The sequence below is a fragment of the Amblyomma maculatum genome, chromosome 1 (genome assembly GCF_055883805.1).
Source record: "Amblyomma maculatum isolate TAMU_Amacu chromosome 1, ASM5588380v1, whole genome shotgun sequence".
NCBI classification, from domain to species: domain Eukaryota; kingdom Metazoa; phylum Arthropoda; class Arachnida; order Ixodida; family Ixodidae; genus Amblyomma; species Amblyomma maculatum.
In genome coordinates, this window is record NC_139344.1 from 90,105,596 (window position 1) to 90,125,763 (window position 20,168).

Here is a 20,168-nt window from a genome sequence, read left to right on the forward strand (position 1 = left end):
ATATCTATTTCATAATTATTACATTTACTAATATTTTATTGATGCAAGTATTGATCCTGTTTTTGTCCTGACCCTACAAACGTTGCCTACAACAGGGACATAATCATAAAGTAGACGTAACTTGATAACTGCCGCACTGCCGTAAACGAAACCGTTGCCGTTGGCCCGGTGGATGCCGTTAGCACTGTTGGATATTAGAGTTTATGCAGCTTATCTGTCATATTTTATTCGTGCCAGGTGTATCGTTGTTTACTTTGATTAACATCTTCGGCTCTGACTGCTTGTGAGCGAAGTGCAGACAGCGTGTGCAGGTTGTCACCCATGCGCAAACATGCCGCAGGGATCGAGAAAGGTGCCTTTCAGCGCCAAACAGAAGAAGATCCAGTTGCAACAGAAACGCGAGCGCAAGAAGCTAGGTAATGTAAGCTGTGTTACTTATTGTAACGCGGAGCTTATTTTCATTGCAATTACGTGTTGATCTATCTGCAGTTCACGAAGGTAGCGGAGTCCCAAAGCCACGGCCGGCGGAGCAAGTCGTTGCAGTTCAACAAGAAAAACGCTCTTTGGGCGACGTGATACGCATCAATGCCGAGGGAGATCTCGGGCAACGATCCAGCCGGTGCGCTTATACTTTCCTTCTGAGCTTGTACTGCACATTCGTAGCTATTATAAAACTGCGTGCTTTTGGTGGCTTTCATTCACGGAAATATGAATAGATCAGGCGAAGATAGACGGTAGACGAGCGAAGATAACTTGTTTACGCACCCTGCACCACTGGCATTCGCAGAGCGCTTGCGAGTTTATCTTAGGCGCCGTTTAAAAAGGAACTATTCTTGTATTATCAACATTTGTTTACCGGAAAACACATTCAGATGAATAAAGGCAATGGGTGCGCGGAACTATGTAATGGCTAGCAACCACTTTCCTTAATTTTACTGTAGCCCTGTATACATGGACTCGACAGCACCGGGTCGGGTAAGCGTCGAGTAAGCGAGGTCACCATTACTCGACCCGATTGGTGTCTACATGAACTCGCTTTCTAGCGAGTAAGTATCGCAGCGGCGCGTAGCGTCGAGATTTGAAGTTATTGTGCAAGTTTCTTACTCGTAATTGATTCCGTTGCCTTTTAGTATCGAGAGCTTCGATTATTATTTATTATCGTTGATGAGGGCTAAGAAGCCTTCAACTTTGCTGACGCTCCCCGCCGTTCCGGTTGCTTTTTAATCCCAGAGTTCGCCATAACTCGACTCCCTGACTCGACAGCGTCTACATGCTTTTAGACAAGCGGGTCAAGCGAGTTAACCTACCCCCGGCAAGCGAGTTAACGCGACCCGCTCCGCGGCTATTTTACTCGACCCGACTGCGTATACATGAACCCGACAACTGGTTTTTTACTCGACAGACTTACTCGACCCGACTCTGTCGAGTCCATGTAAATTTGCACAGTAAATGTGCAAATTTTCTGTACGTTTTTTGGGAAGGCTGTTGTTGTCCACTCGTGAAAGTATATCTGCAGTAGTATAATATTGTGTGTTATTTCAGGTAGGCCAGTTTGTAAGTCATGGTTAGTCAAGGGATCTCACTTCTATAATCTGATGCAGCTCAAACAAAAAGTATAGCTGCTCCTCAAAGCAGGCCCTTCAGCCAGTGGCATAGACCAATTTTCATGACGCTGTGGTTAATCAGATTTAAGCCACGTGAACTGCTTTCATCTGCCTCACACTGCGTTGTCACAGTAGCCGATCTAAGTGGATTGTCCACAGCATCATGAGAATTGGTCGACACCATTAGCTTCAAGGCGGTTTCTTGAGCAGGAGATGGCTATGCATAGTTTAACTTGGTAACTAAGTTGGTACCATTTGCACCAGTTGAAATTGAAAACAAGCTACACAGAAAAAAAGAACAATAGACAGAGAAGAAAATACCCAGGTAACATTTAACTTCTAGTTACTTTGACTAAAAGTGAGTGCAGTCATAAAACAACAATGTAAAATGCTAACATCGTTAAATGGACACACTGTTGTGTGAAGCTTGGATAAAATTAGTTGGGGATATGAGGATTAATTCAAAGACAAACAATAAACTACATTAATTGCTTGGCTCTGCTTGAGCACATCATTAAAAGTGACTAGCATGTTTGTGTCAGTCTGAGAACATAGCCTCGCCTGCAGCATGTCTTACTGCAAGCATCCGTCAAAAGTGAGTGAGTGTGCAACTCGGTTAAGTTGACATCACTGAGGCACAGCAGGGAAAGGATGGAGGCTTTTGGTGCTTGCTGGCTTTCTGTTTTTGCTTCATAGGTTGCAGTGTCATAGCAGAGGCATATACATACTAGGATGAAGAAAGTGCAGGGACACTGACCTACAAACACAGTTTCACTAATATAACTGTGAATGCAGAAGCAAGTGTTGTTGACAGGACGGTATGAGGATTGAGGCTTCAAAACAGTCTCATGCATGGGAATGTATAAAGTTTCTCTCCTGGGGTTGATATTAAATAAATTAAAAAGGCCCTGTCAATGTGGCTAAGACATACAAGCAATACAAGTACTTTGGGCTGTGTTCAGTACTATTGAGCATTCAAAAACTATTTTAAAGAAGTGAGCAGAACTCTGCACAAGAAATATTTGAAATTTCTAATAATCTTGATTATGGACTATTAGTTTTATATGCGGCATTAAAGAACTAGATGGCTAATTTGGTGTTTGGAAATTTTTAATATTCTTACACCTTTAGAAAAACACATTTATGCCTCGTTACAGTGAACAGGTAAACAACTCTAAAATTGTTCGATGTAAGCAGAATTCGGAACATAAAATTTTGTCAAGTCTCACTCAGGAGAAGTGCAGTTTAGTCATTTATGGGACAGCAGCTCATGATCCTTATAAAAAAAACGAAGAGACATTTGCCTGGGTTTAATGATGCTACGAAGGCATAGCTATTCCAAGAATAGAAAAAAAAAAAAGCTCCAGTTAAGTTGGCTTCTCCGCTCAGTGTCAAAAGTGTGCAGTTGTAGTAGGTTGGCTTTCTTGCTTCACAACAGCGTTGCGAGGAAAATAGTGTGTCAGTTGTGAAAGTTGCTGCCGTTTTCACCACCTCTGTGACAGCCAACATGAAGGCAGGATGGTGACTGCAAAGCTACAACCGTCTTCACCGCTGCTTCCAGAGTCTCAAGGCGTGAACGCATATTGAATGCCATGCTACCAACCCTCCAAGTCACTGTATCTTCCGTGGCTCTGATAGCGAGCGCGAGATAAAAAAATAACTAACCTTATTAGTGGCAAGACGCCCAACGACTGCCGGAGTACCCCGGTTCAACCCCGACCGCAGGGGCTGCATTTCGATGGTGGCGAAACGAAGCGTCCATGTGCTGTGCGATGTCAGCGCACGTTAAAGATCCCCAGGTGGTCGAAATTACTGCGTAGCCCTCCACTACTGCTCCTCCTTCTCTCTTTCCACTTTCACTCTCATCTTCCTCCCTTCCCTTACGGCACGGTTCAGGTGCCCTCAGAAACAAGTGTGACATATACTGCATCTTTCCCTTCCTGTGAGCCAATTAATATTATTATTATTATTATTATTCAATTTACTAGATATTTTGGTCCTCGCCACCGCCGCAATGCAAACTGTATGCTGATAGTTATCTTTAAATAAGAACACCAGTGCGAGAGAAAAGTGCACACTGTGGCACACTCTCAAGCACCACCATCAACGCTTGTATACTGCGACAAAGCCTGCAGCATGTCATCCGAATGTGCACCATTTGGCACTAGAGAGTTTGATATCATATCTATTTCATTACCAGCTGTGTTAAAAGAATTGTGTGTTTATTAAAGATTTTCTTTTGCTTAAAAGGCAATTATTGCTAGAATTCCTGAAAAATTATGTGAGCCGCCTTGTGATTTGATAGCTAAAATGTAACTTGAACATTCATTTTTGCGAGGGTATACAGTTGATTATTATCACTATCCCCTTTCTTCTTATTGGCTACGGTGACCAGTCGAGGAATTGGGCCATCCTTGTTTCCCAGCTATTTTTTGTAATCATTACTGAGCCAAGGTATAATAGACACAAAGCAATGAAAAAAAATAATTTGGTCTGTTTAATACAAGCGCACTTCAAAATAAAAGTCTCAAGAACGCTCTTGAAGAGAGAATGTACCAGTTATGTTTAATTTAGATTTTAATTTTGTTGCCAGAAAGCCCATTGGCATTTTTAATTGCACCTTGCTTCTTTCTTTGCACAAAAAAAAGGTAGGGGAGTATCTAAAAACTTGTGAAAAATTTCATGTGACTGTGCCCATGGCTGCCAGTTTTAGCTTCACCATGACTTTTTCTGGCCTCTCATACTGAGTTATATCTGTAGTAATTTTGTGGACCTTCACGGAGCAGCTTCTTCATATATGTATTTCTTATGTGACTGACCATAGTCATTCAGTAGCTTTGGGGCTTAGCTACTGAGTGCAAGGTAACAGGATGAAGCCTAGGCCTCGGCAGCCACATATTGGTGAAGGCAAGATGCAATAATACCTGTGTGCTGCTTAATGCCTACCTAACCAAAGAACCCCAGGTGCCAGAATTAATCCAGAGCTTGCTACCATAATGTCCTTCATAGCATGCACAAGGCTTTGGGATGTTTAGCGATACATACTATACTTTTCTTTCTTCACAATGAAAAGTGGACTTATGTTTCTTTACTTTTGATGTAACGTGGCAGCCATGCTATAATTACTCTTTTCTTTTCTTTACCTTTACAGTGTGTTTCGCTACTGCTTGCAGTTTCGTAGGGAGACACCGCAGGAACTCGAGAGACGTAAGAAAATGGCCCGAGAACCATATACTCCCTTGGATGAGGTATGGGCAGGTGACGTCATCAACATAATGCGGCAAGGTTACTTGATATGCAGAATATCTGAATCAAACATCATAAATATTTTCATATGAACACATCTGCCAAGAGCATGGCTGAAAAAGAGCAACCATAATGAGTGAGGACATGCTTTCACTTTAATGTCTTGCTTTTTACAACAGTTTGTCTGTAATGTAAAAAGTGTCAGTTTCAGTGTGTCTTGTGTCTTGTGTCTTGAGTTAGTTTTCAGATATGGCATCTGTTGAGCCTTTTGCACTGGTATTCACACCTCTAGTCTTTGTGCCCCGCCGAGGGGGTGCAGTGGTTAGGGTGCTCGACTGCTGTGCCCGAGGACGCGGGATCGAATCTTGGCTACAGTGGCCACTTTTCGATGAAGGCAAAAAGCTAGGCGCCCGTGTGCTGTGCAATGTCAGTGCACGTCAAAGAATCCCGGCTGGTCGAAATTTCCGGAGCCATCCACTACGGCGTCTCTCATAGCCTGGGTCGCTTTGGGACATTAAACCCCATAAACCAACCATCTCTTCTTTGTTTCTAGCATGTTCTTACTAACCAAATGTGGGCCTTTGTACTGACTTGAATTTGAATTCCCTGGATATTTTTTTTGTGCCAGTCAAGAAGTGGCACTTGTGTTTCACTCCAGAAGAAGCCGATCTAAGTTCTCAAAATCGCCCGTAATGAAAAACACATGGAGTGGCGCATGCGACTAAAAAATGTGTAGTCTGCATTATCTTCAAAAGTGGGCGTAAGTATGAAGTGCTGTGCAGAACTGTTGTAGCATATTTTTGGTTTGGTTTGTGGGGTTTAATGTCCCAAAGCAACTCGGGCTATTAGAGACACCGTAGTGGAGGACTCTGGAAATGTCGACCACCTAGGGCTCTCTAACATGCACTGACATCGCACAGAACATGTGCGCCTTGCTTTCCGCCTCCACCGAAAAGCACCTGCCGAGGCCGGGATTCGATCCCCCATCCTTGAGCACAGTAGTCGAGCGCCCTATCACTGTACTACCACGGCGGGACAGGGCACACAGGTATGACTAGATGCATTTCGAATGGGCTTCTGTGAGGTCCCACTACTTGGCTATTTGCATGAAGTTGAAGCCGTGCTTCTCAAATACAGTAAAACCTCGTTGATATGTTTCTCAAAAAATGCCGAGAGAAAACGTGTGATACAAACCACCCAATATTTTAAAAATTAACTGCTGAATGTGTACAAAGCCATTTAAGATTGAGACTTTCACTGCATAAAAGTGTAGATTAGTATTTATTGACATGAAGTAGGCACAGCTCGGTTTTTAGCTCTCGTAGAATTCAGCATTGTCATAAGCAGGGAAGAGAGCAACAGATTTGGTTCGTAGAAGGAATGAGGAGCCCAGATTGCTTCCTTGTTTGTTTCCGGATCCTTCGCCCCCCTACACCAGTGACATGTGGAGAAGCCGTCGCGATGGCTTACATTCGCTGCACTTTTGCTCATGCCCCTCGCATAATGACCCACACACACACGCACTTTTGCCAGTTCGAATTTGAAAAAAAAAAAAGGGAAACGAAAAGAGTTCGTTAGCGCATCCCTCTGTTTTGCCCCGTCACTGTCACATTCACCGCGCATTTCCTGGCAGTACGCTAAGATGCTGCACGTTAGCTGTTGGTGGAAAAAGAAGGCGGGAGGGGGAGGTAGGGGGGGGGGGGGGGGGGGGTCAACTCGCCAGAGTGCCACAGCTCGTCCAATTGTGCATGCCTCGTTTTCACTTTATGTCGCGTTTGGGGCAGGCGCCGTCCAATGGCCAATGGCACACAATCATTGGAGCGTGTGATAGTGCAAATGCCTTCGACGTCATGATCGCGACTGACCACGTGCTTTCGTTAATGACTCATGGGTGGAAGGATGGACGACTTTCGCAAAAACAAAAAAAAAAAAAGCTTTTCCCGCATGATGGTTGGATTCTTAGAACGCAGCTCTTTGGCGCCCGTTCCTGGGTTTCGCGTCGGCGGCGGCGGCCTCGTAACCAGCTCCGCCCCCCTTTCATCCCCCGAGTTCGAGCCGGCGCTTCGGCAAATGGAGCCTGGTGGGGAAGGGGGAGATTACACTCAGCCGCGAATGATAGACTCGCCGCCGCCACTAGCGAGTCAAGACAACGTGACTGCGTAGAACACCGCCGCCGTGCAGAAAGAGGAGGAGGGGGTCCCCCCCCCTCTTCCTTCGTGGCGGCGAGGGTGCTCTCTGGTTGCGTGCATCCCGTTCTCACTCGCTTCACTGGTTAGCGGCATCAACAGCATTGGTCAGTCACTGCTATCTGTTCACCGCGTAACATTCCTATGGGCCCACGCGCTGCTTCCCGCAACCTCCCGATAATTCAATTGCTCTCTTCATTTCTCTGACCACAAAGCTTCTTTCATGACAGCAAAGAACTGTTAGTGGAGTGTTTCTTGAAGAAATACGCGTGAGAAATCTTTACCTCAATCTAACGAAAAGGTGAAACAGCTGATGAGCTGCGCTCAAATTTTGCATTAGGAAGTAATGTAATCGTGGGCAGTTTTTTATTTGAAAACGTGCAGTGTCTGTCCAACGTCATAGCCTTTCATGAGCGTTGGCTGGGACCGCGCTGACAGAAATGCCTATCCGTACTTTCGATAGTCGAAAGGTAGTCCGATAGGAAGTCGAATTAGCGAGTATTTAGTTTCAAGCTTCGGAGGTTGCGCAGAAAAGAGCAGGCAGCCACCGCGGCCGCCATTCCCTACTCTCCGGTGCCGCTGGTCATGGTGCCATATCGGCTTTATCCTCTCTTCCATAGTTTTACCTGGTTTCATCTTCTGTTCCCGCTTGGGATGTGCGCAGCCTCTAACTATGCCTCTCTATCACGGAGGTCTTCATTTGGCCATGTGCTGGGCGCCAGGCCGCCCATACACGGCGGCGCATATTTCGAATTATTCGGAGCGGAACCGACTCGTGTTCGAATTAAAGGTATTTTTTTATACACGGACCTCTATGGAGCTTGACCAGACCAAGTAGTGTAGTTCGATTTAACGGGCTTTCACTGTAGTTACCAAATGGTTCATCCCCATGTCCCTAAGGCACCGCAAAAGGAGCCATCGCGTTTCTCCTCATGAATTCTCACGTTTCCGCGGGAACGGGCACCTGTTACGTTGGCTCATTGGCTTTCTTTGATGCTTCGCCCCTCTAATCTATGCACTGCAGGAAAGCAACTGTGGCGGAGCGCCGCTAATCACTTTTTCACATCGCGAGAGCTCGTTAGGTTATGTCCGGTTGATTGCAAAACATATTGTATGTTCATAGTTTGTTGAAATTCCGAACGTAGTAACCGGGGTATCATGTTTTCCGGAAACATATTAACCGGAAGGAAAATAGTGTAATTCTATGGGAGATGTTTTACTACCCACGATTTTGAACGTATGAAACGGGAAATCGTATGAACTGAGAACATATCGATAAGGGAATACTGTATTTGGATGAAAATTTGTAGCTTTTTTGTCCCTTATTCATGCTTGTGCTACTTGTTTTGTGTAGTATGTCGAGTTGGGGGACGGGGCTTTTGGAATATGTTTCTGTATTTTTAGGCTCTATGCAATGAAAATGTGCACCCTTGATCAGATTTTTATGCTTATTTCAAATAACAGCTTCTTTTCTAGCTCTCGCAGAATTCAGTCTTTATTTGCTTTGTCCTAAGGATTTAGTAATAAAATCCGGTTCGTAGAAGGCAATGACAAGCCAGGATCGCTTCCTTAGTTGTTTCCGGATGCTTCGCCTGCTTACACCAGTGACATGTGGAGAAGGCATCACGATGGCTTACAGCTGCGACTTTTTTGCTCATGCTGCGTCGCCCAGACATGACTCACTCGTATGCATGCGAATAGCTGTAGTTATCAAATGGTTCACACCTATGCACCTAAGGCACCACAAAGAAGCGACTGCGTTTCTCCCGAAGTCGTGTCTCCGTTGGAACGGGCACCTCATATGTTGGCTTTCTTTGATGCTTCGCCCCTTTGCACCTAGGCACTGCAGGAAAGCAGCTGTGGCAGATGGACACTGCTGATCAGTTTTTCATGTCTCGAGCACTCGTTAGCGCATGTCCGGTTTATCGCAGAACATATTATACAACCACAATTTGTCAAAATTTTAAACGTGGTAACCAGGAAATCATGTTATCCGGGAACATATTAACCAGGAGAAAAATAGTGTAACTTTGTGGGAGATGTTTTACTGCCCGTGATTTTGAGCTTATGAAACGGGAAATTGTATGAACTGAGAACGTATTGACGAGGTTCTACTGTATACGGCATAAAGAACACAATATGTGAACTACTTTTTTTAACGGCAATATTTGTCATCTCACAACTTGTTGAAGTTAGATGTGGGGAAAAGTGGTCGATGTACCATTCTAATTAGAGCACACAAATAAATTACCAACCAGAAAATCAGAAATTTGTTCCCATCATTGTATAGTTTCATTACTCAGGTGTATGCTGAAATAAAAATTATTCCTTTATCTTCTCTAAAAACGAAGATATCCTTCTTATATACTAGAAAACCGTTCAAAATTTGTGTTCTGAGAAAACGAGAAAAAACTAGCAGAGATGGGATTGTTCAACTTGTTTGCACCTTATAAAGTGGAATTAAGGAATGGCCTAGGGAGTGAATTAATGAGTAGATATATAGAAGATAAGCTGTAGGCTTCTAAAATGTCATTTTAAAAAGCTGCTTTCTCTCTCTCTCTCTCTCTCTCTCTCTCTTTTTTTTTTTCCAGTTACCCTTAAGAGCCTTATACCTCCTTTAAGGGTTGATGATCCAACAATGAAGACTTTTATATTCGATTTGTGGTGTAATAAATTAGAGTAAAACCTCAATTCAATAGTGCCCGCTCACCTCAGGCAGGCGCACTATAGCTGGTGCGACGACGATTAGAAGTGCCCCATTCCCAAAGTATAGCCCAGCGATAAAGTTTCAGTTCATTTTCTCTTAAAATCATGCCGTCGATCCCGCCGCCACAATCGGGCATACTTCTTGATTTTTCGGCTGTCCCGACTGCATGGGCAAAACAAAGCACTTGACAAAACTGAAAAAAATTGTTGTTGCTTAACTTTCATCTCAGATATGCAGACAGCTGTATTCCAGGTGTTATTAAACAAAGTTGCCATGACGCAAACGGTTTTCAGCTTTGGGGCTGCTTGATAATTCAACTTTCGGACAATTCGAACATTATTTTCCAGTTCCTTGAAGGCCGTAATTATTAATGAGATTTTACTGTAATCACAGAAAGCTTATGATGCCTGATCTACATTGTAGTGTCAAGAACCTTCTGCTTATCTGGAGGTCAGAGTGAAAATGTAAGTTGGCAGTCATTCAGATTCCATGATTGTAACATTCTATTTCATCAGGAGGGTCATCAGGATTTGTAATGCCAACATACGTTGAGTGAAAATTCGTACAGTGTGGCAGAGTTCTTTTTTCTTTTTTTTTTTTTTTTTTTTTTTTTTTTGCCACCATAAAGTTATTCTCGCAGATGAAAATTATATTGTAGTAGATTTGAAATCTCCCTGTACCCATCTTAAAAGATGTACTCTTTGCTTTTTCTCTTTCTAGTCAGCTTTGGAAGTGAGCCCAGAGCAGTTCTTTCTGCCTGGTTCTGCGCTGGACATGCCTAAACGCCCACCGTGGAACCGCTCCATGAGCAAAGAAGCTTTGGAAGCCAGAGAGGCACAGTACTTTCGAGTAAGTGCCACTCTTACTTTTGTTTTCTAGATCGAATGTTTGCATACAGAGACCTGAAATGACACTTTGTGCTTTCTGGCCACGTAATTGTGTGCAGGAGTACCTGGACAAAATTGAGAATGCCTTTGCCGACCAGGAGCTGAGCTATTTTGAGCTCAACTTGGAGACCTGGCGCCAGCTTTGGCGAGTTCTGGAGATGTCTGAGATTGTGCTTCTAGTTGCTGACATTCGACATCCTGTGAGGGCTTTCTCTTTATTTTACTCATGAGTGCTTAAAATGTTGCTTATTGGTTACGAAAAGATAAGGTGCAAATGGAAACTACAGGGAGGGATGCCGTGCTCTCAAGTTAATTAAACTGTTTTACACAAAAAGTAAAAAGCAACAAATAAGGTTTGGGTTTGGCTTGTGGGCTTTAACATGCCAAAGTGGCTCAAGCTATGAGAGACGCCGTATTCGACCACCGGGGGTTCTGTAAAGTGCATTGACATTCCACAGCACATGGGCGCCTTGCCTTCATCTTCACTAAAAAGCGGCCGCCGCGGCCAGGATTCGTTCCCGCATCCTCAGGCACAGTAGTCAAGCGCCCTAACCACTGCACCACCGCGGTGGGGTGGAACAAATAAGGGAGGGGGCATAAAATGATATGTGCATACATCAGTGTACTGGCAAAGGCTGTTTATTAACCTTTTGAGTGTCTAAACATTTTCGTAAAAAAAATTTACCCCAGTGTCAAATTTTTTTATTGCTGATATTAAACAAACAAAATTACTTGCCTTCTCTTGGAAACCACTGAGTTACTCCTAGCGACCATCATTTATCTTTCCTTTGCCTTTCCAGAGCCAATTAATATTTCTTGATTTTGGCTAGATTATTATTAACTCGCTTCGTTCCCTGACCCACTTCACCCTGTTCCTCTCTCTTAAAGGGACACTAAAGACACCGAAATATGCTATCAAAATCTAATAAATGGCATTTGGTGACACTATCGCTGCATATCCGGCAGCAGAAAATCGAATTATTGCTGTGATATTGCGATAAGAAGTTGAGGGTTTTTTGTTCCCGCCGGTCGAATTCAAACTGTTTTCTCCTACTACATAGTAGGGTAGGATGATGCGCACTATGACGCAAGAGGAGACTCTGCAGGTGCGTGCGGAATCATGATCTTCATTCGATACACACTTAGGGTAGGTGCATCTGCTGCTCCGAGCTCGTATTTCAGGTGCCGCAGGCCCAAACCAAACTATCAGAGCACGCACGATGTGCCTGAGCCGGAACATAACCGAAACTGAAGTGGACGCCTGTGGTGCGGTGTTAGCTGAGAGACTAGCGGCATGTACCGACAAGCGGACGAAATGAGTATATCTTTATGTCGTCGTTTACGTGTGATAAAAGCATGTTACCATATTCGAGACAAACTCGACTACCATATTCAAACGGTCAACGTAATTCGCATTTGTCAGCCTCCAGGATCCCTTGCACGTCACGTGATTTGTAGTTGCGAGTCTCGGCCGTTTTGGCTGTGGCGGCGATACCTGTATTCCTGTTCTTCCTCTTTACTACCTTATAACAGCTCTGTTTTCAGTAAGAGTCACTTTTTTGTAACCAAGAACTAGCATTCTATCGATGCAAGCCCACTTCATTGTTCTCTTTAGTGTCCCTTTAACATTACACCTCTCATTTTCTTTTCCATAGCTCAGTGTGTTGTTCTTAGTTTAAACTGAAACCTTTTCATTGGTCTTTATATTTCTCCACTATGAATGTGTACCAGTAAGGTACAGGTGTTATATACTCTCCTCTTGAGCTATACTAGCAAGCTGCCACTTATGATCAGAGGGTACCTGCCAAATGCGCTCCATCTCAGTCTTGTTCTTCTGGTTATTTCATTACCTAATAATGAAATAACCAGAAGAATAAGGTTGTGGTGGAGCGCATGGAGCTGATGATCTGGATCTGCGGTCATTACCTGTCCTAATTAGATGTATTCCCTCATCACTTCCATCTTGCTACATATTGTAAACCACTTTTCTTTTCTGAGGCTCTTTAACATTAATTTAGTCTTCTGCATATTAATTTTTAGGCCTACCATTCTACTTTGTCTATCTGGGTCATTAGTCATCCTTCATAATTCTACTTAGCTAGGCAATGTCATCAGCGGACCACAGCTTACTGAGGTATTTTCTATTAACCCTTATTCCTAACTGTTCCTAATCTCAGTGCCTGAATACTTTCTCTAAGGAAGCACTCGGCAGTCAGAACTGGAGAGATTGTTTCTCTGTGCCTAACATGTTCTTTATGGGGGACTATGGTGCTGTCTAGAAGTATCTTCGTTTTTTTTCACGTATGGCTCTTTTATCCTCTGGTTCTGTAATACCTGCATGGCTGCTGAGATTTCAACTGAGTCAAATACTTTCTTTGACCTTAGAAGTCTGTATATATGGAGGTTGGTTATATTCGGTGCATTCCTCTATCACCTAGTTGATAGTTCCTTAACGGAAGCCTGCCTTGTCCTTTCATTGAGTCGAAGGTTGTCCTGATCTTATTACCAATTGCATACCTTGCAAGTAATGGACAGTATAGCAAGTCAGTTTGTAATTTTCAAGCCCGGGACATCTCATTTCTTGTGGATTAAGATAATGCTGGTGCTCTCCCAAGATTCTGATACGCTCACTGTCATGAGGCATTGCGTATACAGCAGTGATGACTCAAGAGGTTGAGCTGTAGTGCAGTGAAGGCTAAATGCCAAAAACACTTACGTGCTACACCATGTCAGCATATGCCAGAAAAACCCCAGGTGATCAAAATTAATCCAGAGATCTACACTATGGCGCTTCTCGCAGCTCACGGATTGATTGGCGTCGCAGTTTATACCATCATATCAGTATCTGCGTAACACATACAGTGCCTATTGACACCTTCTTAACGAGTGTATGGTTTCAATTCTATGAAGTGGCTTTTGACTAAAGTTACGGGACTTGTAAATGTATATAAAAATTTAAAAATGTCTTTCATGATGATTTCTATTTTTATTTTCTTTCCTTATCTCTCTCATTCCAATCTAAGGAGCCTCGATGCAAACGCCATCGAGGCTCCCTATTTCAATCTATGGTTCCCTTACTGCAAAATAGATAAAAAAAGAATTCTCTGGAATACCTAATTGCATTGTGTGTTGGCAGTAAGATAGCATTTGAAGCTGTTGATGGCTTTTCCCCTTTTTTTTTTTTTTCTTATAAAATATGAATTATTGAAAATGTTGAATGCACAGCACCAACGTGATTCATATGAGTTTGGTTGTGGAGTTTTCCTATCTGTTTGCACATATTCAGCACCTAATGGTGTTCTCTGGTGTTCTGCATTTAGAAACAGGCTGGCACTATATATTATAAAGTAACAGGATGAGGTCAACCAATCTACAAGAGGAATATGCAAAGAACAAAGAATATTTATTGTGATAATAAAGTGAATTGCAACATCAACAAGAAATTCGTATACTTTCTTAATCCTTAAAATTTATTACTGCATGAAGTTAATTTTAGGTTATTGATCACCTCAAGGAGTGTGCCAAGGGTCTAACTCAAGCAGAGGGCAAAATGCTTAACGTTGTTAGAGCGCAATCCATGCCTTTTGTTTTGTTTTTGAAATCTCCCTGTCATCCGCGTTCGAAAAGGGTGCGTTCAGGTTGGTACATTTAATATGGCTAGCCTGATTAGAGATGCCTTGTTTATTTTTGGAATCTTGAGACCATGTATGTATACTAGTTCCCTATTATCAAATTTAAGCGGTCTTCCTTTTTTTTTTTTTTTTTTTTTTTTTCAATACTGCATGTAACTGGCTATTGTATTCTTGGTTGCTTGAGAACACCTTACCGCACTGAAGGTTGTGCTGGGGTGACTGTGCTGTGTTTAACGTATCAATTTCCTCCTCTATTCCTCTGCTCTTCTGACACGGGGTGCAAACTTTTAAATTTTCAAAAAGGCCATCATAACCGGCAATGTGGCGCATGCAGGTGGTGCACTTCCCTCCGGCACTGTACCTCCACATAACTAAAGAGCTTGGAAAGCGGCTGGTTCTTGTCCTTAACAAAGTGGATCTTGTCCCGGACACACTTACAGCTGCCTGGATAAAATTTTTCCGCGAGCGCTACCCAGGCTTGGTAGTGTTGCCCTTCGCTTCATATGCAGGCATGACTGCCAAGGGAAAGAAAGGTCAGTGTCTGCTTCCTTCCTTCTGCCACATGGGGATGATAGGATTGATTTGCACAAAAGGGGGTGGGAAATGTCTTTGCTGCAAGGTGCACTTGTACCGCACGCAGGAAAGCGTCAAGGCAAGCTACGCATGGCCTCTGAAGCCTGCCGGGGTCTTCTTGAAGCCTGCCAGGAGATGGTCAGCAATCAAGGTCAATGTGTTGCTTTTATTTTTGTTAGTACTTGATATGACTTCAGCTTCTGCCTGGGAAGAATTTGAGTCTTTTGACTTTCCAATAATGGAGTGGTCGATGCACTGTTTTACAGACTTCTTGCCCTGGCACGCAGGTAGTATCTGATTATAGTGATGGACGTACATATGTACCACAATGATGGACATGTTGTTTCCTGAGGTATTGCAGGCTTATTTGGATAATGTTTGCCACCTATTTATTCATTCTTTAAATCTGGCGTGCTTCTGTGAGGGCTGTTCTATGCACTGTCATGTCTTTCTGATGTAGGCATATACCCTTCTTGTGAATATACTAATTGGTGGTACTGGTTAACTGCTTCAAAGATGGACACCAAATGCAGTCAGTGGGAATATGTGCTACAGAAGTAAAAAAAAAAGAAATAAAAGGTGACTTGTTAAGAAATTGTTGTTGAAGTAACTGAGGGCATCACTGTGCCATTACAGGTCACTTTGATGAGCACTGCATGTGATGTGCCTAGTTGATGGCTTTTTCTCTCGCTAGCAGAGCAAAATTGTGTTTTCATGAAATTTGTTTTATTATTATTTCCAGGTTCTAAACACCTACATCATTAACAACAGCTAGTTTGCATGGAAGTTTGTTGCCTTAATGGTGGTGCTTTGTACTGAAAGCATTCACTCAAACACGAACTGGAATGCTAAATGACAACAAATTTTATGTCTGTTGCTCATATTCCTGGTACTGCAATATTTATGATGTGGCTTTTTATGGTAAAATATGAATCGCTTCCGTGGCACCTTTTGGGTGGATGTACTTCCGGAATATATAGACTTCTATTTGCTGTACTCCTGCAACACAGCTGCATCTTTATTAGGTGGCAGCGATGGGGCAAGGATGGAAAATCGCGTTCTACTGGATGTCAAGCCATGTTGGAATAGTTAGTAACAAGAGTGCAGACAGTTGTGCAGCACAAGTTTGACTCTATAAGTAGTCTATAAGTGATGAGTATATTCCTGTACATTTCACAATATTCCTTGTTGCAAGACCATACGAAGTGTAAATACGAAATTAATTAGCAAGCTGAATGAGATAACAAAGCAAAGACAAGATGCACCTTGTAAAACTTATCTTGGGAGAAGAAAAATTCTGCTGGCACCAAGAATATGTTTTTTATTGAGACAGTTTTATATCTCTTTCACATTGAGCACACGCATCTTACAGTTTCACATTCATGCAAAACCTTTGTTTGATCACTGGGAAGGCTAGTTCACTGTAAATCCCATTTTGTTTTCGTGTGAAAAACTAAAGCATCTCACTCAGCGAAATATCTCTCACAGATTTGTCGTAGAAGTATCTTTTCACATGCCTAGTTCTTGGAGAAGATGCATTTGTAGGCAGTTCACTCCTTTTTAGTCTCTTAAAACGTGCATGCAGTTGTCAAGAACAGTATAATTTCAAGGAAAAAGAAAGGCACCAAGTGACCTAGCATTTAGGGCATGATGGCCTTAGTTGTTAATGCATCCCACGTAACTAAACGTGGTCGAACGTAGAAATGTGAAAGACGCCATTTTAATTTGTCTTTTCTTTTTTTTTCATATTTCACTGTGCCTTACTAGGTTTTGGGAAATATTTCTGACTGGTATCTCTGCCACTGCAGAAGCAATGAGTGAGTGGAAGTCCATTGTGAGAGGAAGGCACAACAAGGGTGCTGGGTGGGAAGGGGGATATGGGCAAAGGATGTTAGTCACATCTTGAGGTCGAAGTCAGTGTATTGTCTATTTTGATGTGGCTGGACCTAATCAGAAGGGCTTTAGTCAACACCCTTACACTGCACTGATCAAACCGCTTTGGCTCCCATATATGTGAATAGAACTGTGTGTCAGTATCCTTGAGTAGCGCAGGACAGTAAGCTGTATGCTGTGGTTACTGTGAGGCCATTCTCCTAGTTCCAAATACAGTATACATTGCCAGAGTAAATGGGCAAGCTCCATGGAGCCTGCAGTGCAAGCATGTTACCGTGGTGATGTCACGCCATTGCCATTTCGCCAGGGTATACGGGTATACTATGCCGCATCAGCATAAACATTATTCATGAAGAGCCCTTGAGAACATGTAAGGTGAGTCTCGCAGTTGCATAAAAAATTGTGTGTGTATTAAGTGCGTAGCGCAGTATTTTATGCAATAATTTATGTTAAGCTCCACTGTACTGTGCCTTCAAATGTTCTCACAGTTCTCTGGCCTTTGCAGTGGACCTGACCTCGTGGAGGAAGAAGATTGAGGAAGAGCTTGTTGAGGAGGCAGAAGATGATGATGATGAGGAGGAACATGATGCACTTGCTTCAGCGCCTACAGAAGTCGTAGCACCCGACACCAGCTTCTATGAGGAGGAAAGATTCAAGGGAGGACGTCTCACTCTAGGCTTTGTTGGTCAGAGTCATTTCTTTTATGATGCCCTCATTTTCGTGCTGCTAGCCATTTTATTATCTTATGTTATGTGTATTGTTGACAGCGCATTGAGTGTAATTAAACTTGTTTGCTCGTTTCTTCTTTCTTTCCTTCTATCATTTCTTCTTTTGCTATCAGTGTAAAAGTACAGAAGAAAATAATAACACTCCAAATTGTGTGGAAAAAAACTCCAATGGGTTGTTCCAATGGTGTACATTTGATCTCCATATCCCAATAGCACTTTGGTTTAAATTTTTGTTTGTGTCTTTAGTTTTTAGGTCATGAAGGCTCTTGTTACAACAGGGAATGCTCATGCTCTATTCTGCTTGATCAAACTTGTTGCAGTATTTGAAATATACCCCCAATTTAATTTAAGAACAGAAATCTTTCAAGGGCAGAGAATTTTTTTTAGTGTAACTTTACTTTTTAGCTGTTTGTATGACACTAGTAAGCATGTACGACATGGAATTTACCTGCACTCAATAACTGAGATTGTAACTGAGATTTTTTTTATTCTGCAGTTTCATTTTTGTTTTTATGTTGCCAAAAGGTGTTACCATATGAGATTGTGTGACTCATACAAAGGCTGCAATATATTTGTTGCTTTGCAGTTTTAATTCAGACTAAGTTTTGTGCTAAGCTGCTACATAAGCCAGAATTATGACTGGGCAAAGAGCTATTATATTGCAACTTTTGTGGGCCTCGCTTGGCCTTATATGTATTTACGTCTGATGTCAAAACCATTGTTTGCAACCTGAAACTAAAACTGTGGCAGAAGAAATTAATATAAATTAATTACTTAGCATAGGCAAACTTCACGTGGTTATTCATGTTTACTAGTATCTTATGCACAATTCCAAAACAGAAATACAATAAGCAAAATTTGATGTATCTAACCCTGTAAGAAGCATCCACCTACATCTCTTATGTACTCAGCAACGTGAACATCTTGGCAACATTGATGCTTGTTCTGCACTACAACAAAGCCAAGGCTATAAATAGCCGGTCGTTGAATGCAGTGGTTGCGTTAACTTTTCTACAAAAAGTGGCCAGCACACACAAAATCACGCTTCACAAATTAGTGCCACGTTGGCACAAGCGTGGCTGCTTGCCAATCATTTTCACCAGTCAGTGTTGTCAAAGGTGACTAATTTGCACACAAAACATGGCCCACAAAATATTATAGCTGCGATGCTAAATTGGGATTCTTGCACATTGAAAGCCCCGTAACCAGAAGAGTTCGTTCCTTTGAGGCAAAAATTAAGTGCAGTGTATGCAGAAGGGGTCATAATTCCACCCTCTTTCAGTTTCAAGGATAGGCTGCATTGCCCTGGTGAAACGTTGATGGCTATTCAGTTGTTTTTTTTACAACCATGTTTCCACTGCAGCAAATTTTACCTCATGAATTATACTGTATGTCATGCTGGCAGGTAGGCTAAAAGTAGCAAAGCAGAAGTAGAAATGGTTCTAATATTGTTATTATTAAGAGTCATACAGACACTAATACAGTACACTAAGTACAGTATGTTAACAAGGCAAAATTGGCAGCTGTGGTACTATAAAGAGAAATACACACGTTGCAGCAGCCATATTTCTCATGGTATATGTATGACACATGATGACTAAAGTTATGAAAAGGACATGCGCCTCGAAATTTTGTCTTTCTATATATATTAATGCTAGGTGAATAGAAATTGTACCCCTTATAGAGCTTGATCTCCAGTTTCCAAATCTATTCTTAGTACTGAGGTTCCTCTCTCTGCTTTCCTGTTCTAAATGTCATCCACAAGTGATAAACGGTGCTTTCTTGTGCAGCTGCTTGACACATCAGTAAATGCACGTGACTGTAAGGCAGTTGCATAGCAAGAACGGATGCAAATTCATCAACGGATACAGTGGCGCTGGAGCACTACAAGTCAGACCTACCCTTTTGTTTCCTTATATTATAGGCCCTGTCTAGCGACCATTGACGTTGAACCCCTTAGTACCACCATTTGTGTAAAATTTGTGGGCCGCCCATTTGGCACAGAAGGTTCGGGGTGGTGTCAAATAATTCAGCAGGTCACTGAGCACAAAATTGCTTGTTGGGTTGGAACCTAGTCTACACAGGGGATTCACACCGGCGACCTTTGCTGTCCCAACCCATGCCCCCCGGGGATATTCTAACGGCCATTGCGGCTAAATTATTATATTGGCACACATTATATATTGCTTCCTGAGAGTGTGAAGTGACAGATGTGGGGTGAAGAAGCATAGGCTTACTGGCTTGCGCTAGGCCCATTGCAGGCGATGCTGTGATTTGACCAGTCACGCTCTTGACAATGGGTTATATCTGCACCTCTTGTAGCCCCATGAGTACTTTAATAGTTTCTTAATAATTTCACATCTCTTCTGGCTCTGATATTTTTTTTATATATAGGAAAGAAGAATGGTCAAGGTTGCTCTAATGGTAAAAATACCTAGGCCCATTTTTAAAAATAAAATTGGCAATGTTTTTTATGTATGTGTACTCTTAGATAGAATACCATAGTTTGGAAAGGCTGGTGTAAATGTACACTTCAAATGAAGTTACCTTCCTTGGAAAAGAATATCGTGTTGCTGTGTGCAGGGCAGACAGTATATTCAGAATTAATATGAAGGTGATCATTTTTTATCACTGTGTCCCATTCCTTGGTTCCTCACCCCTCACTGCTGCTTTTTTCAGAGAGCAGGTGATGGTCGCCATCACATTGACGCT

General features: G+C 42.5%; 1 protein-coding gene across 1 annotated transcript in view; it reads left to right on the forward strand.

Annotated features, from left to right (window-relative positions):
- The first annotated feature begins 127 nt into the window (after nucleotides 1–127).
- Nucleotides 128–20,168, forward strand: part of Ns4 (Nucleostemin 4) — a 30,973-nt gene continuing 10,932 nt past the window's right edge. Inside the window, exons 1-8 of the mRNA XM_084588537.1 lie at nucleotides 128–416; nucleotides 490–619; nucleotides 4,756–4,852; nucleotides 10,464–10,592; nucleotides 10,690–10,830; nucleotides 14,597–14,795; nucleotides 14,903–14,986; nucleotides 17,234–17,413. Coding sequence (XP_084444663.1) covers nucleotides 332–416; nucleotides 490–619; nucleotides 4,756–4,852; nucleotides 10,464–10,592; nucleotides 10,690–10,830; nucleotides 14,597–14,795; nucleotides 14,903–14,986; nucleotides 17,234–17,413 — 1,045 coding nt within the window. The 5' untranslated portion in view covers nucleotides 128–331. The remainder of the gene's footprint in view (nucleotides 417–489; nucleotides 620–4,755; nucleotides 4,853–10,463; nucleotides 10,593–10,689; nucleotides 10,831–14,596; nucleotides 14,796–14,902; nucleotides 14,987–17,233; nucleotides 17,414–20,168) is intronic.